Below are 19,162 nucleotides of genomic sequence, written 5' to 3'. Positions count from 1 at the left end.
CGGGAACACGCCCGCCGCGGCCCGCCGCTTACATCGCTCGCTACAGCGTCTGGGGCCTTTGGGAGGGGGGCTTTCGACTTAATAGATTGACAACCGGTATTTTGGTACATCGCCCTCCGCCGTCGTATACCGTAACCCCTGCCTGTATATTTCCCCGGTACCTTATCTGGCGCGTCTCCCACTCTCTTTCTCTCTTTCTTCCGCTAAAAACCAGGGCCGCAAAGTCCGTCCAGTAACAACCTCGTCGTAGTATTTAACTCCAGTGTATCCAGTTGCATAGTTGTAATTATATCACTAGTACAGTTGTTTAATAATTCATCAACGAACGTAACAAACTTGCCAGGTCAGCCTGAGATATCAACGCGATGCTGCATTTCTTCTACTGTAATGCGCGGCCGAACTTGGCGGGAACACGTTTTTTCCTCCACGCACACTCCCGCGCCACCGCGCCTCCTCCTTCCGCCCCGCCAAGACGCAATATCAATGAAATTTTAGGAAAATGTTGAGCTTTAACTTCGAGGGACCACTCAAGGAGCAAAAAGCGAGACATCGAGAAACTCAGCTACCCGTGCAGATATGCGACAGGCGACGAGGGTATTGAGCTTTCGTTTCCACGTAGAATTACCAATAAGGTGAAAAGAATCAGCCCTGTACTTTATTGACGACAAATTCGAGGGTTCGTCCGCAACCCAAGAGCAACTTTCGTGTTGGCTAGATACAAATTAACGCAACATTGAGACAGGACCTGGTGAGTCTGTAGACTCTCTTCCTGAAGACAATACGCACTCTAGTCAACGAAATGCAAAATTCAGTAATGCTAATGAACACATTACCACGACACTCTCAACCTCTTTCTCTAGCCTGCACACAATCCCCCCGTCCGTCTACACCGGCAAACCACGTCTCTGCTCCGGCCAATACCGCATCGCACACACCTACACCTTGATAGAGCCATCGATGATTGCCAGCAACGCTGGCAGGCCACAGAGGCAAACCAGTTCACCGACATGTTAGACGCACAGAGACCTAGATGAGATTGCAAATGAAGCTACATGGACCGTCCCGCGCAGAGCCCCCATGCAACAAGTATAAGAGCACAGAATAGTGTATTTGGAAGCTGCGGCACTTGCACGACCGCTCTCAGACAGCTGATGTTGGCCCTGCTTTCGGAACTAAACTGCAAAGCAAATTGTAAAAAGATAACCACTGGCTGACTGTATGCCGTTCCTTCAGACCGCGGAACGGAGGGCAAGGAATTCAAGCCGAAAACTGGTTACCACAAAACAAAAGACCAAGGCTCAAGTACAAACCAGGGTATATATAGCCTAGGCACTACTACACAGAGCATTAGTAAATCAACAGGCCCGTTAGCCCTTAACTGTACTCGCCACTCCACTGCAGATTGACAGTGTAGGGATACTGTTATTCTAGACACATCTCCCTCGGTCTGGAACTCTACCAGTAGAACCTTTTCCGGTTCAGCAGCCTCCATGGCCTCAACAGAGTTGCCACTCAGCGCATGATGGCGCACATCATCGCAATCAGAACGGGGACACTTAGCCACACACATTCTTGACAAACCATCTGCATTACCATGCTGCTTTCCCGGCCTATGTTCTATGCTGAAATCATACGTATCCAGAACTGAAAGCCACCTTGCCAACATACCTTCTGGCTCTTTGAAATTTACCAGCCAAGTTAAAGACGAATGATCAGTTCGTACCCTAAAATGCCGACCCCAGAGATAATGGCGATACTGTTTCACAAACGTGACTACCGCTAACAGTTAGTAACTTTCTTAGTAGTGCAATACCGACGCTGAGACTTATTGAGAGACTTGCTCGCATAAGCAATGACACGTTCTGTGCCATCCTGGACCTGGGACAAGACAGCGCCTACTCCAAAATTACTTGCATCCGTATCCAAGAGGAATTCATCCTCCTCAGTTGGATATGCCAACACTGGAGCCATTGTGCACAACCTCTTTAGTTCTTGGAATGCTTCCTCGCAAGAATTATCCCAACTAAATACTACTCCTTTCCGAGTAAGTGCCGACAGTGGAGCAGCGACCGTGGCAAATCCCGGTATGAATCGTCTATAATACGACGCGAACCCCATGAAACTCCTAACTTCTGTCAATGTCTGTGGAGTAGACCACTCCTTAACGACTCGAATCTTCTCTGGATCACAACAAACCCCATCAGCTGATACGATATGACCAAGGAACTGGGCACTGGACTGGAACAACATACACTTAGTTGGTTTCAATTTCAGGTTAGCCGTACGGAACCTGTCCAATACCATTCTCATGTTATCCAGCGTCTGCCGAAAAGTCTCTCCAAATACAACAATGTCGTCCAGATAGACCAAACATTGCTGCCACTGGAGACCTCTCAAAATCAACTCCATCAGCCTTTCAAAGGTAGCAGGAGCATTGCAGAGCCCAAATGGCATAAGATTAAATTGAAATAATCCCTGCTTAGTGGCAAACGCAGTCTTAGCCTTGGATTCTTCATCCATTTCAACCTGCCAATATCCAGATGCCAAGTCCAAAGTACAGAACCATTGGGCACCGGATAAAGCGTCAAACATTTCATCTATTCTTGGCAACGGGTACGCATCTTTCCGCGTCACCTCGTTCAGTTTCCTATAGTCCACACAAAACCTAATACTCCCATCCTTCTTAGTCACCAGTACAACAGGTGATGCCCAAGGACTGGAGCTTGGTTCAACGACACCTGCCCGCTGCATTCTCTCGATTTCCTCCTCTGCAGCCGCTTTCCGGTGCATGGGGAACCTACGAGGAGGTTGTTTCCTGGGTGCCTCATGACCGGTGTCAATATGGTGCTTTATCAGCCCAGTACGGCCAAGCTCACCATCCGGGCCCACAAATACATCCTGGTATTCATGTAGGAGTCCGGCCAAACAAGATCTCTGTGGGTACCCAAGCCCTATATCAGCACCATCCACCAACAGACGTAGGTGGTCAGGTAACTTGTTGGGTTCCATCTTATTCACATTTCCCTTTCCACTAGCCCTACTAGAGGGTACTGAACATTCCATTACTTGCCGTACTGGTTCCAACTGGGCTACTAACTGCCCCTTCTCCAACACAGTAGTGCTATTTCCCATGGTTAGGAACTGGAGCGGGAGGCTGGAACCGGCTCCCTGCACAACTACCCGCGCAAGCTGCACACCGCTGGTGTCTACACTTGCCTGGAACGTAGCAGTCGGCTCCAGCACTAGCGGTCCCTCAGCTATAATATCCCCAGAGACATATCCTTTCACTAGCTGATTGACACGCGTTTGTACATCCTCGCCGTCGTACCGTCACCTGCCGTATTTTCGTACCTTATCTGGCGTTCTCCCACTCTCTTTCTCTCTTTCTCGCAAAAACCAGGGCCGCAAGTCCGTCCAGAACAACTCGTCAGTAGTATGTACTCAGTGTACTAGTTGCATAGCTGATAATTATATCACTAGGACAGTGTTAATATTATCACGAACGTGACAACTTAGCTGAGATATCAACGTGCTCATTCTCTACACTGCAATGGCGGAATTGGCGGGAATACCGTTTCCTAGAATGGACTGGTCTTCGCCTCAAGCATTCAAGAGATTCAGGAAAATGTGTGAGCTTTACTTCGAGGGACCACTCAAGAGTAAAAGTGAGACAGAGAAAGTCAGCTACCTGCAGATATGGACAGGCGACGAGGGTATTGAGCTCGTTTCCACGTGGAATTTAACCAATGATGAGAAGAATGAGCTCAGTACTTATTGGCGAAAATTCGAGGAGTTCGTCGCACCCAAGAGCAACTTTCGGTTGGCTAGATACAAATTACGCACATTGAGACAGGAACCTGGTGAGTCTGTAGATCTCTTCCTGAAGAAAATACGCACTCTAGTCAACGAATGCAAGTTCAGTAATGCTAACGAACACATTACAGACACTCTAATTTTTGGCTGCAACAATCCCCGTGTCCAGGCAAAGTTGCTGGAATATGATGACTCACTAACGCTTGATAGAGCCATCGATATTGCCAGAACGCTGGAGGCTACGAGCAACCAGTTGCACGACATTAGAGGCACAGAGACTAGAGTAGATGCAATGAAGCACGTAGACCGTCCACGTCAAGCCCCATCGCACAAGTATAAGAGCACACAGAAGAGTGTTTGTGGAAGCTGCGGCACCTTCCACGACCGATCTCAGAGACTGATGTGCCCTGCTTTCGGAACTAAATGCAAAGCATGTGGAAAAAGTAACCACTGGCGATCTGTATGCCGCTCCTTCAAGACCGCGAACGGAGGGCAAGGATTCAAGCCGAAAACTGGTTACCACCAAACCAAAGACTCGAGGCTCAAGTACAAACAGGGTATACATAGCCTAGCTACTACTAGCACAGAGCATAGTAATAACAGGCCAGTTAGCCCTCAACTGTACTCCCACTCACTGCAGATTGACAGTGTAGGATCTGTCTACGATACACAGGCAGTACTCAAGGTACATGTGGACCGTGGAGGATGCAACATGCCGCTGATATGCAAAATTGACACGGGAGCAGAAGGAAACGTCATTCCGATTAGCACGTACAAACAGCTGTGTCCAGACCAACACTGCGACTCTAATGGTACACTCATCGGATTAACGCCATCTGACACTAAGATTACTGCATTTGGAGGTCAATCCATACAGCACTACGGTACATGTATGCTAAGCCTCGCTCACAATGGATGCTCCAATGCATACCCATTCCATGTAGTCAATGCTGATGAACAAACTATCTTGGGTCTCCCTACATGCCGGGATATGAAGCTAGTTACGCTGAACTACAGCATTACTACGCAACAAGACACGACAGCTACACAGGCGCCTACAGGTGATCCTGCTGCTAAAGCTGAACTACTGCGTCAACACAAGGATTGTTTCGAAGGCATCGGGTGTTTCAAAGGCGAATTTCACGTCACCCTCGACCCCACAGTGCCACCAGTGATACATCCACCACGCCGAGTTCCAGAGGCATTACGTGAGCCGCTAAAGAGAGAACTGGACTCCCTTACAGCTCAGGGAATCATAGTAAAAGTGGATGAGCCCACAGACTGGGTCAACTCCCTAGTATGTGTCACTAAGAGTAACGGTGCACTTCGACTGTGTTTAGACCCAAAGGATCTGAACTCTGCCATCAAGCGGCCTCACCACTGTACACCAACAATAGATGAAGTTCTTCCCAAGCTCAGCGGAGCAAAGTACTTCTCTATAGTGGACGCTCGCAGTGGGTATTGGAATATTAAGTTAGACCATGAGAGCTCGCTGTACACAACATTCAATACACCACAGGGCAGATTCCGTTTTTTGAGGTTACCTTTCGGATTGATCTGTGCGCAAGATATCTTCCAGAAGAAGGTAGACGAAACCTTTGGGGATTTACCAGGTGTTACTGGGATTGCCGACGATATCATCGTGTATGGCTACAGTATAAGTGACCATGACAGCAAGCTAAGAGCCGTCATAAAGCGCACAACTGAAACAGGTCTGTGTTTTAATGCTGATAAGTGCAAAATTCGATGCACAGAGATCACCCCTTTTGGCAATATCATCAGCGCCAATGGACTCCGGCCTGATCCTAAGAAAGTCGAAGCAATTAACATCATGGACCCGTCAAAAAGCCTTGCAGACCTGCAGACCTTCCTTGGCATGATGCAGTTCCTGAGCAGGTTCATACCAAACCTCGCGGAATGCGCAGCCAACTTATGGGATTTGACAAAGAAATCCAGTGAATTCCAGTGGTGCCCAGAGCATCAGTCTGCCGTAGACAGAATCAAAAGCATGATTTCATTGTCTAATTCACTACAGTATTTCGACAATGCCAACCCGGTGACTGTTACGTGCTGCACAGCCACGAAGTCATAGCCAAAACCAGAACCAGTGGGGAACGTTTACACAAGCATTTTATTCAGCTACTCAAACGTAGAGTACACAAACGTGTGCTCCATGTCCTGTCCACTGCCCAACTGCCTCGTGTATACACGCGTACGTTACACCCATCTATTGCCACGTGTGTTGCCACCTAGTGGCTGACTAGGCTATTCCAGACATGTATTACAAGTTTACAACACTTAACATCTTTCCCCTTTTGGAAAAACTCAACACCAATCAACACTATTTCTTAAGTCATCAAAATAACACAACCCAAAATTATCAAAATAACAGAACACAAAACTAACCATTTTCACAGTCCTCATAGGTAGTATGACTTAACGTTATCGCTTCACCAGAATATAAGAATATAACTTATATCAAATATCATCAATACATCAAATTATACCTTCTTGTGCCACCGATACGTGTTACAAAAATGACCGATCATAGCTGAATAAAATAAAACCGCTTAACATAAGATGTGACACTCTATCATCCGATACTACTGATGCTACTGCCTAAACCTCACAGGCATTTTAACAGTTCTGCCGGATCTGGTTGTCTTTACATCGGCGTCTGTTGCCATCTTTGTTTTGCCAACCGCCGATGCTAACGGTGGCGGAGGTACGTCGGAAGGGGGTGCGATTGGCAATTGCGCGGGCAACGCCAGCGACGTCGCTTGTCGCAGCTCTTGTCGTGGCTCATGTGGCGGGCTGTCGCTCTCTGTGGCAATGCGAAATTTGGCTCGGCTTGGTTAAGGCGGCAGCAAGTGTGCTGACTTGTCACACTTCCTGAGGTGGCGTCTGTTCCTTCGGAACACTTTCCTTGTCCCGTGGTCACCTCAAATAAGCGACCTGTCAGCTGCTTTGACAATCTTGCCTCCTGCCACTCTCTCTTCCCGGGAAGCAGCGGCTGCATCCTCACAGTGTTATCAACTGCGAGCCGGCCAAGTTCCCTGCAGTTACGCCTGCTCTCTCGCGCTTTCTCTCTTTAGACTGCGCCTCCCTTATCGGGTCAGCATACCCCGGCTTCAACTTTGCTTCACTAATGGGCATAACAGTTTTTGTGCGTCTCCCCAGCAGCCTTTGAGCTGGGCTGGTTGACATCCCCTCTTTTGGTGTGTTTCTAGCATTTAGAAGACCTAAGAACGAGTCTTCCCCAGAGGCCTTGCCCTTCCTCATGAGCCTCTTCACAATCTTTACAGCAGCCTCGTCTGCCCCGTTGGCCTGACTGTTGCCAGGGCTGATTAACTCATGGTGAAACTTCCAGTCGCGTGCGAATGACCGGAACCTTGCTGCTGTCCGTGACGACCGTGTCAGGGATACCATATCTCGAGAAGTGCCCCTTAAGCTTCATAATCACTGATTCAGCAGTTGTCTCACGCAGCCGGTCAACCTCAAAAAAGTTGCTATGATAGTAGTCCACTCTGACAAGGTAATCACAGCCTGCACACGACAACAAGTCCGATGCCACCTTTTGCCAAGGTCTCCGAGGCACCTCTGTGATGACTGGTGACTCTGCATGTTGTTTCACTGAATATGTCGCGCATGTACCGCATGCTTCCACATATTATCGGATATCTGCCGACATACCCGGCCAGAAGATCAAGTCTCTGGCTCTCCGTAGACACGAGTTTATTCCTAGATGCCCCTGATGCACCTTCTTCATTTCTTTCCTTAGACTGACTTGGACAACTATTCGTCCACCTCGCAGGATGATTCCATCCTGAACGGTAAGCTTGTCCCTGTAGCTAAAGTACGGACGTAGACTCTCTGTCAAGTCCCTTACCTCGCTAGGCCATCCTTTCATGATGACCTGCCCCAGGGCCACAAGGGTGTCATCTGACAACGTAGCACCGCTGATCTGAAGTAACCCTTCATCCTTTAGCGGATGGCACGTGATTTTGTGCACATCCACAACCTCCTGGGTTGGTTGTGAAGTGGGCGTTCTAGACAGCGCGTCTGCCAACGGTATCTCATTTCCCGTTATATTTCAAACATTATGAGTACTTCGGTGCCCTCAGAATGACATTCTGTAGCCTTTTCGGGGCTTTCGAGAGTGGCTTTGCGCAAATCGCCACCAGCGGTTTGTGGTCCGTCCAGACCTCTACCTCTCGCCCGAAAGTGTAGTGATTCTTCTTTAGCAGGTTGTGGAGTGGATGGAATAATGTGGTGACCATGGGGACAAACTTGGCCAAATAGTTGACTATCCCCAGAAACCTACATAGCTCCTCCAACCCACCTGGTTCCTTCATATCTCTTATCGCAGACATTTTCTCATCGTCGATGCCCAGGCCTTCTGCCGAGATACGGTGGCCCATGAAGGTCAAGGTATTCACTGCTACTTCTATCTTGTCAGAATTCAGCTTTATTCCTACCTCCCTGCACCTATCTAGAAATTTCCCAGTCTCTCATCATGCTCCGGCATGGTTCTTGCATGAACTACCACATTATCAGCTATGCAGAGCACCCCTGGTAGATCGCTGAGGGCTTCCAGCAGCTTCCTCTGAAAAATTTCTGATGACACACACAAACCGAAAGGTAACCGGAGCCAGCGGAACCTTCCGAAGCACGTCTGAAATGTTGTGAGTAAACTCGACTCACGGTCCAACTTAACATGCCAATATCCCGAGGCGAGATCCGTCTTCGAGAATACTCTTGAGTCACTCAACTCATGTAGTGCATCGTCGAGAACGGGGAGCGTATAGTGCTCACGTAGGAGCGCCTTATTTAGCTCGTGAGGATTAATGCATATCCTCAAGGCTCCAGACTTCTTGTGCGCAACTACCATCTGGCTGACCCACGGCGTCGGCTCCTCAACCGGGCTGATGACATTTAACTCCTTCAGCCTCTCCAGCTCCATCTTTAATTTCGGTCGCACCGCAATGGGGACTCTCCTGTTGGCCACAGGTATCGCACCAGCACGAACATTAAGATGCTGGGTACTAGGCAATTCTCCCAGCTTCTTATCATAAACCTCTGCGAATGCATCTTTTGTGGACATTGCAGCAACCACGTCAAAGTTGCCATGTTGAACTTGTATGAGGTTCATTTGTACACTCGTCTGGTAACCTAAAATAGGTTGCCTCTCATCCTCAAACACAACAAAGGGCACTGAGTATCTTCTGTTGTTCCTCGGGTTAGTCACCTTCATTCGACATGTCCCCGCAGGTTTGTGGACAGCCTTGTTCCACATATTTAGTACACCTCTATATCGCTCTATCTTGTCTGCAAATCTGGATGGCAGCATGTTTACAGACGCCCCGGTGTCTACCTGAAAATCGACTTCTGAGCCGCCAACCATCATCCGACACTTTGTCATCCTACTGGTTGGGGACACACATGTGACAGCTTGCACAGACAGCCTTTTCTCCTGAGCTGTGACTGTATTGCACCACTCATAATCTGAGTTACTAGCAGATACATCATCATAATACTCTTCCTTTAGCTGATTCACCCGGCCCCTACCAGTCCTGAAGGGTGCCGATACTCTCTGTTTCTGTTGTCTGCGTCTCATGTTGTCTGGGAATTTTGACTTAAAGTGATTCTTCTCACCGCATATGTGGCACGTCTTGCTAAAAGCTGGACACTTTTCTTTCTTCATGACGTGAGAGAAGTTGCAAAATCTGCACTGCTCTTTCTGCAAAGTTACGTACTGCTTATCCTTGACCTCGGGAAATCTTGCCCTTATTTTGTGCACAGTATCAGGCATAACTGGCTTCAATCCTCTGTCACACAACGAAACAGACTGTGCAGCCCTGCACACATCAATGCACCTGTCAAGGTCAAGTTTTCTTATCTTTAGCAAGTCTTCTCTCGTTTCATTTTCTCTTATTCCCAGCACAACTCTGTCTCTTGTCATAGAGGCCTCGCACGCGCTGCAAAACTAACAGGTTTGTGCCAGTGTTCTGAGGTCTGCTAGGAAGTGATCAAAGTTTAGGTGATCAAAGTGAAGGAATCCCCTTCCTGCTGACCACGCCGGTGAAATAAAAATCTCTTCATGGTTTCATTCACCTCACTTATGGCATATTCTTGAAATTTCCCTGTAATTTCAGTGACAGTTCTTTATGACTCTGGCGTTGAGAAGCTAAACCCACTGAGCGTTTTCATCGCATCGTCAGCGAGACAGTTCTCAAGCATTGCTACCTGAAACGCATGGTCTTTCGTGTGCAGCCCAGATAACAGGTTGTAGTTGTCCAATCTTTTCTTAAAAAGCTTCCAACTCCACGCGCGCCTCCATTTGACTTGTAAATCTTTCTCCAGGCTATAACACAGCTTTCCACAGATGTCCTATCATGTGCATGGTTCATTCAGTTTACCGCTGCCACCATGTTACGTGCTGCACAGCCAGGAAGTCAAAGCCAAAACCAGAACCAGTGGAGAACGTTTACACAAGCATTTATTCAGCTACACAAACGTAGAGTACCCAAACGTGTGCTCCGTGCCCTGTCCACTGCCCAACTGCCTCGTGTATACACGTGTACGTTACACCTATCTATTGCCACGTGTGTCGCCATCTAGTGGCTGACTAGGCTATTCCAGACATGTATTACAACACTTAACAGTGACTATCCAGGTCGACGCCTTGCAACGCGGCCTTGGCGCAGCCCTGATTCAGGACAAGGTCCCAGTCGAGTACAGAAGCAAGCTACTGTCTGATACAGAGACTCGATACTCCAACATTGAGAGAGAGATGCTAGCCATTGTACATGGTCTTGAGAAATTCCACTACTACGCGTAAGGATGACACGTTGTTGTAGAGACAGATCACAAGCTGCTGGAGGCGATATTCAAGAAACACCTCTCCAGCGCCCCACCTCGTATCTCCAGGATGATGCTCCGAGTACAGAAGTACGACGTTGAAATTAAGTATGTCCCTGGGAAGGATATTCCACTAGCTGACGCCTTATCGAGAATAAGTCCATGCCCAGGTGACACGGTACAAGGGCTAGATGTTTCTGATCACGAGCGGCACCTACACTTGAATGCTAGCCCCACACGGATTGAGCAGATCAAGGACGCAACAAGCAAGGATGACGTGTTGGACCCTCTGAGATCCCTCATCACACAGGGATGGCCTATAGTAAGAGATCAGAGTGTCCTACACACCTTCATGCGTATTGGAACTATCGTGACGAACTGACTGTTGCAGATGGAATAGTTCTGAAAGGCACACGCATCGTCATTCCTGCAGCATTACAGCTTGCTGTGCTAGAACAACTGCACTACGCACACCAAGGTGCTGAGAAATGCAAACTTCGTGCCAAAGGATCCGTATTTTGGGCCAATATTAGCAAGGACATAGAGGAGATGGTCAAGGACTGCCCTCCATGTCAGCACAACCAGAAGGCCAATATGAAGGAACCCCTCATGCCACATGATGTTCCACCAAGGCCATGGCACACACTGGGATCCGATTTGTTCTTCTGGAACAACAGCTCCTACTTGCTGGTCTCAGACTATTATAGCAAGTTCCCATTGGTCAGAAAGTTGAACAACATTCGTTCTGACACAACAATCGCTCACATGAAGTCGATCTTTGAGGAGTATGGAATTCCGAGCAAGCTCGTTACAGGTAACGATACACAGTTTACCTCAGCTCTATTCCAGAAATTCAGTGAGACCTACGGATTTGACCATGTTACCACAAGTCCATACTACCCACAGGCAAATGGTTTCATAGAGAGGACTGTGCAAACTGTCAAAGCTCTGCTGCAGAAATGCAAGGAGTCGAACACAGACCCACATATGGCTATGCTGTGCCTAAGAAGCACACCATTACAGGATAACATTCACTCGCCAGCAGAACTGCTCAACTCAAGAGTCTACCAGACCAATCTTCCAGCAACGCGAGCAGCATGCACACCGTGCCTAGTCGATGGTGACACTAACGCGAAGCTACAAGAGAGGCAGGAGAAACAGAAATTGCAGTATGACAAGCCCTCTAAGACACTATCTGTGCTCCACCCAGGTGATTCTGTACGTGTACTAGATCCCCACAGCCATCACTGGAAACCTGGAGTGGTGAAAACCAGTAAACATAATCGCTCCCATGTTGTGGCGACAAACGGAAGCAGATTCAGGCGGAATCGTCGCCAATTGCGCCCTACAGGAGAATGCTTCAGCAGCAGCCAGGCAGGTATCGCATCAGAGCATGCACCAGTGCTCCCATCGCCTGATCCTCTGCCTACTGAAAGTTTCAGCAGCGGCCAGGCAGATATCGCATCAGAGCATGCACCAGTGCTCCCATCGCCTGATCCTCTGCCTGCTGAAAGCATATCGCAGGAACGCACTTTACCTCCAGCTACCCGAATTCGTCGATCAGCCAGAAAAGCGAAGCCACCTGAAAGATTAGACTTATGAACATTTTCTGTAGAGCCATATCATTGTTTTTACACAGTACTGTATTCGCGAAAGTAGAGTTCAATTTTAACCTTCAGAAAGAAGGGGATGTTATAGTTGCACTAGCCCAGGCAGCACTGGTTGGGAAGTGATACAGGTGTGGTTCTGCTGAGTAAACGTACTTATCACATACTCTACGAGTTCTTTATCTAATTGATTATCCGTAGTACGAAACTACGACACCGTGCCTCTCATCTTGTGGTCTATGATAACATTCTATCACATTGTACCTGAAAATGATCATTACGGTGGCAATTTTGGTTTACGGAAATTAAGCGAATTTTGTCAATTTTGAACCAAAGTGATCCTGACCTTGACCTTATAGTTTAAACGTGACCTTTATCTGCGAAAATAACATCAGAAATGGATTCCTTGAGTCAAGCTTGTGTATAAAAGTGTTATCACACATGATTCTAGGTCCATTAGTTAAAAAGTTGTATTTTGACCCCATATGGTAACCTTGACCCCATATGGGTAGGCATTATTTTAATTTATCAACAATGATAATAATCATTACTATCATCAACAATCAATACGGGGACTCAATACACCTTCACAGCAACGCATCATTTTCAGTCAGTTACAGTTGTAGGTAAAATTAGAGTAATTTTGAGCCAAAGGGACATTGACCTTGACTTTATAGGTTGATCCTGACCATTAATCGCGAAAGTAACTATAAGAAGCGATTCGCTGGGTCAAACGTATATAGAAAAGAGCTATCACACATGATTCTATGCCTATTAGTTAAAAACTTGTAATTGGCCACGTTAATTATGCAAATTAGCACCCCAAAAAATTTCCCCAAAGTTGGCGCTGTGCCAACAAAGCTAAAAATCTTCCAAACATGGATCTGAATACATGTCAATAAAAAAACCTTGAACTATTAAACATTTCTAGGTTCACTATTGAAAGGATACGGCCCGCAACTAGACTATCTATCTATCTATCTATCTATCTATCTATCTATCTATCTATCTATCTATCTATCTATCTATCTATCTATCTATGTATCTATCCATCCATCCATCCATCCAGCCAGCCATCCCTCCATCCATCCATCCATCGCATGTCATGCCATGCCATGCCATGCCATGCCATGCCATGTCATGCCATCCCATCCCATCTCATCTATCCCATGCCACCCCATGCCACCCATGCCATCCCATCCCATCTCATCCTATCCCATGCCACCCCATGCCATAGATGCCATCTCATCCCATCCCATCCCATCGTCTTCTATCCCTTCCCATTCCATCCCATCCTATGCCATCGCATCATCCCCCCCATGGGATCCGATCCGATCCCATTGCAGTCGACCCCATCCCATCCCATCCCATCCAATCCCAAACAATAAAAAATAATATAAATAATATAAAGAACATGAAAATAATAATAAATAATAATAGTAGTAAATAATAATAAGGTAAAGGGGAAAAAAGAGGAGAATAAGTTTCCCATCTGGGACTCGAACCCGGAATCCCGGTGTAGGAGACGGTATACATTAGATGTACCAAGCAAAACAAACATTCAACATAAAAGGTATCTTCTCACAAGCACACCCGAGCATGTAGACACCGTGCTGAATTTGTAAACCCCCCCCCCAAAAAAAAACTTACCTACCTACCGAAACGTTTTAGCCTGGGTCGGGTGAGGGCAAACAAAGATTTTTTAATTGTGGCCTAAGCGAGTAATAACATCAACAGCATCACGTATTGCACCAGTCGAGATGACGATGAGACGCGTAAATTGGTTGGTGTTAGCATCTTTGGATTGGCGCTGTCTGTTGGCTGGAGGGCTCGTATATAAGGTTTTTAAGCGTCAGCTACAATACCATCATACAATCAGGAGCCTCGAAGCAGCCGGCCAATCAGGAGCCTCGTAGCAGCCGGCGAATCAGGAGCCTCGTAGCAGCCGGCCAATCAGAAGCCTCGTAGCAGCCAACCAATCAGGGCCCTCCTAGCAGCTGGCGAATCAAGGGCCTCCTAGTAACCGACCAATAAGGGGCCTCGTAGCAACCGGCCAATCAGAAGCCTCGTAGCAGCCGACCAATCAGGGGCTTCGTAGAAACCGGACAATCGGGAGCCTCGTAGCAGCCGACCAATCAGGGGCATCGTAGCAACCGGCCAATCAGGTGCCTCGTAGCAACCGGCCAATAAGGAGCCTCGTAGCAGCTGACCAATCAGTGGCATCGTAGCAACTGGCCAATCAGGAGCCTCGTAGCAGCTGACCACACAGGGGCCTCATAAGAACCGGACAATCAAGGGCCTCGTAGCAGCCGGCCAATCGTGGGCCTCCTAGCAATCGACCACTCGTCACCTGACAAAAAGAACAAAGTTATTTAAAACAAAATTATATCTTAAACGCCAACTTGCTCCCTTGCCTGCAACCGACTACATTAACGGCTAACCTTGACTGCTTCGCCATGTACAGTGACAGCCAACACGAACCTGACCGCGTTCTCTCCCTAAAAGTCATGAATACTGGCTTGCGACTGCTAAAGTTCACGTGATGTTGACCACCTCTAACAGCCCTACCTGCTAGAAAATAACAGCTAGGATCTAACGGATAAAGGTATATGGACAACAGACAGACACGAGACGCTGACCACCTCACCAGCTTCACCTGCTATTAATAACAGCTAAAGTCTAACGGGTGAAGCTACACGGCCAGCACACTTTAGCAACGCTTACCGACCATAAATGTCTGATAGTTCGGTACTCACAGCGAATTGCCACGCTAACGCCACATAATAACAGCTAACAGCTTGGGCTCACCGTGTCCTGTAGCCTGCGTCATACATACATACATACATACATACATACATACATACATACATACATACATACATACATACATGCATGCATGCATGCATGCATGCATGCATGCATGCATGCATACATACATACATACATACATACATACATACATACATACATACATACATACATACATACATACATACATGGTAAACAGCTCAACACAACAATAATTAACTAATTATAACTAAATAACTGACAGAACCTTTTTACCTTTATATATTCCTGTATACAATTACCTGTACAGATTCTGTCACACGTACCTACATTACCTTTAGAGCAGTGGTTCTTAACCTTTTCGGCCCCACGACCCCATCAGACATTCTTGGTCAGTACCGTGACCCCCGAAAAAAAAATTAAAAAAAATCAGCCCAATTTATTAAAACATGTCTGCCAAACATGAAATTGCTTCACAGCCATCAGGCGATCAAAAAAAAAATTCGGGCAAGTGCTTTAATTAGGCTTGTGGGCAACCAAATTTATGAGTCACTGAAGTGAAGAAGATATTTTGGTAGAACACTGATAATTATATATTTAAATGGATTTGTTTCATTTATGACCCCTTCATGACCCCCGAAAAAAACCCAAACGATCTCATGAGGGTCACGATCCCCAGGTTAAGAACCGCTGCTTTAGAGCAAGCACCTGTAACAAAGCTTTACTGTTATAGGTACGGTCACGTACCTTTACCCATATTCCTTCAGTCACAAACTTTTACCCGTATTGGTTCTGTCACGATGCTTTACCCATGCACCTAGGTCTTGTGACAAGGCCTTGCCCTTACAGGTTCTGTCACATGCCTTCACCCGTGTGTAGGCTATTGCACTCGGCTTTGCCTTTATAACTCATGTTGTACATGGTTGCGTCCGTAGGTTCTATCATAATATTTCATATCTTCGATTCACGTTATCACTTATCATTGGAGATACGTTCACTCTTATCAGCAGAACTGCGTGCTAGTTTTCTTACAACGTGTAAGGGTACATCTGAGCTGCGCAGTTTAGGTCTTTCCCGGCTGGGAATTCCATGATACACTTCGGTATCCAATAGGGTCACACCGGACCCACTGTCGACCAGCATGTTGACAGGTTGGCTATTAATAATAGCCGCAACATGCCAGCTTGACCGCACTTTAACAGGAGCTATGACTACAGTGGTCCGATCTCCAGTCAATTTCCCTTTTGGGGTAATGTTGTGCCCGTGGCGCGTACGTACGATGGTAGCTAGGCCTATATATACTAGCTCTAGCACTATAGCCCGTGTGAAGCCACGGGGGCAACATGAGCTGTAGTAGTACTAGAGCTATGCTTATAGGCTAGCTAGCTCCATAATTACGAAGTCACAACAGAACCGCCAAGGTCGTAAACAAACTCCGGCACCAACCACCTCCAGTGTCACCAGAAAGGTCGTGATTTTCGTGACATTTCGAAGCCACATTACGCTGTAAAGGTAAAGCAGCTGGTTGATAATTAATGGAACCATCGCAATCAACAAGAATCATAACAGCGAAAATGATCGTTTCAAACGCATATCACTTGACATTACTTAATTCCAAGTTTAAATCCTCCCCGTCCTCCCGCACCACATCGACAACGACAACGACAGCCTTCCCTGTACCCTGGCGGAGACAGCGGGAACTAACGATTCTTCACGTGCAAGGAGCTACATATACCATATATGGTATACGGAGCTCCTTGCATGTTCACGTGGTGCCCGCGTATCATCTCGTACAATGTACAAGCGCCCCTCCTTCATATTGAATTCCGTTGCGAAATATTACGTGATTCTGTGTTCAAGGGCAATTTCAACGTGTCCGCACTGCTGGATACTGCTAGACATGCCTTCGCAAAGGTAGGAAACCGCTACAACATTTTCTTAGGATTACAAAGAAGTCATACGATTACCGTAGAGCGTTGAAATACGGCCAAACTAAAACAAATTTTGTTTCAGTGAGTTCAATCGCAACTCCTCCGCATCGCACTCAGCTACCGCTGTAAGCTATTGTCGGCCGCTGTTTAGTTTAAATCGTTGTATGCAATCTTTTCCTGCTTCTTCTCTATTGGAAATTACATCGCGTTGAGGTTCAATGTACAGGCTTCGCGACTTAGTTATTATTTTTAAGAAATTAAAATGGTAAATGCGCGCGTAACGCGACGAAAATCGGAGCCGCATTGTTGAATTCAGATGTCTGCGCCTCTGTGCGCAGGACTGTAAACACACACAGACACAGTACTAATCTGTAGATTTACATACGCAGTCTGAGTCAAAGGCACGATTACCAGCTCTAACCATAGTTAGTAGAGGGAGACTCCTAGTACTATTACACTAGTAGTCTCCCTCTACTAACTATGCTCTAACGGAACGGTGTTAGATGGTGCGAATTGACTTGATCATTGATGGTGGGAAGAGGAACTCATTTGTTACGTCATAGATATATACAACACACGTTACGTGAATGCCCCGACTAGGCCACCGTATGTTTATTTGCTTTATGTGCTTACCGACAGATGGCGAAATGAGTTAACTTACTGCTAAGCAAGCTGAGAACAATATATACATTGTTATACATGTATTATATATATTATATTATATTATGTATTATATATTGTTCTCAGCTAATATAAGCAAGGAGCTATATTTGTATGAATTCAATTAAGCGCACCATTTATATTAACCCAGCTTTCTACGACAGCCAAAAATATTTACGTGATGCTGAGAGGAAGTTCTTAAAATAGAAGAAAGAATTAAATTGAAAAATAATTACATGTGCTTTACTAAATAGTTTAGCTTGCCTCATTCACTGTTTAACATCTGTATCGTTTGTATCGCGATAGGAATTCTGCATATCGATTATCATATTGCGGGCCGCTGTATCGAGCGCAATTCACCAATGTATCGGTGAATCCTCACCCTATTATTATTATTATTATTATTATTATTATTATTATTATTTCCAAAGTGGATCATGGCATTAGCCGGTGGCTTCTGGGTTGGCCATGTCCCAACCTGGGACATATGGATTCAATCCAGAATTGTTCACAGGATGTGTGCTGTTCCCAGTAGCGCGATATTCTGGACTTCTTGGGCAGTGTGGTGGCCAGGAAGTTTCTTGAGGGTCTTCGCAAAACCATTCTTTATAGAGCTAAGGGCTCCAACCACCACTGGCACAATTCTCGTCTTAGTATTCTACATCCTGCTAATTTCGATCTCCAGATCTTTGTACTTGGTGAATTTGTCTCTTTCCTTCACCATGATATTAGTATCATCTAGTACGGCCACGTTAATCAGCAGGCATCGTTCTTCTTTCTTGTTGTGGAGCACCATAGCAGGGCGGTTTGCAGGTATCGTGCGATCTGTCTGCACTGCCATATCCCACATTATGGTAGTATCTACGATATTGGTAATTGGTCTCGGAGCATGTTCATACCACTTGTGAGGCTCACCAAGGTCACTGCAGATTGAGCAGTGCAGATAGCTGGCTACCCTGTTATGGCGGTTTATGTACTCGGTTGGGGCCAGCACTGTGCATCCAACGATGATGTGGCTGATAGTCTCCTTTGCCTTGCTACACATTCTGCAGTTGATGTTGACCTGTTGCTTGAGGAAGTTGCGTTGATGGTATCTAGTTTTGAGTGCTTGGTCTTGGGCCGCAATGATCAGGCTTTCCGTCTCCCCCTTGAGGCAGGGAAGGCTGCCTGAGTCAGGCAACGCTTGCAATCTTGTCGACAAATGGCCTGTCGAAGCTCTTGTAGAATCTTTCATGCAAAGGCTTGTTCTTCAATACCTCGATCTTCTCTGCTTTCATATTGGCCTTCAGTCTCTGCTTTGTTGAGGATTGGCTGGTGGGCTGATGAGACCAAGTATTTGGCTTTGATTTCTTTAGCCTCATGTAAGAGCATGTTTATTATTATTATTATTATTATTATTATTAAGGTATCGCTACAGACACTACACACCATAAACACGCACCACGCACCACTCAGCAACACACGCACACCTACACGTCGAACGCGCTCACGCACACACACTAT

The 19,162-nt window shown here is 46.6% G+C and overlaps 3 protein-coding genes across 3 annotated transcripts; 2 read left to right on the top strand and 1 right to left on the bottom strand.

Annotated features, from left to right (window-relative positions):
* Window positions 1-3,550: 3,550 nt before the first annotated feature.
* Window positions 3,551-5,905, top strand: LOC106812876 (uncharacterized protein K02A2.6-like). Its single transcript, XM_014816873.1, has one exon. The coding sequence runs from the start codon at window positions 3,551-3,553 to the stop codon at window positions 5,903-5,905; it is 2,355 nt and encodes a 784-aa protein (XP_014672359.1).
* Window positions 5,906-8,305: 2,400 nt separating this feature from the next.
* LOC106812875 lies at window positions 8,306-9,775 on the bottom strand. Its single transcript, XM_014816872.1, has one exon. It carries the CDS (start codon window positions 9,773-9,775, stop codon window positions 8,306-8,308), a length of 1,470 nt encoding a protein of 489 aa, XP_014672358.1.
* Window positions 9,776-10,242: 467 nt separating this feature from the next.
* Window positions 10,243-11,831, top strand: LOC106812874 (uncharacterized protein K02A2.6-like; the record flags this gene model as incomplete). Its single annotated transcript, XM_014816871.1, is given in 3 exon segments — window positions 10,243-10,330; window positions 10,674-10,844; window positions 11,066-11,831. Coding segments are annotated over 3 exon segments (1,025 nt in total), but the record flags the coding sequence as incomplete, so codon positions are not given.
* Window positions 11,832-19,162: the final 7,331 nt, after the last annotated feature.

Source organism: Priapulus caudatus, unplaced genomic scaffold, assembly GCF_000485595.1.
Source record: "Priapulus caudatus unplaced genomic scaffold, Priapulus_caudatus-5.0.1 Scaffold696, whole genome shotgun sequence".
In the NCBI taxonomy this organism is placed as follows: Eukaryota; Metazoa; Priapulida; class Priapulimorpha; order Priapulimorphida; family Priapulidae; genus Priapulus; species Priapulus caudatus.
The sequence above is the reverse complement of the archived record's forward strand: the minus strand, read 5'-3'. Positions and strand labels throughout refer to the sequence as shown.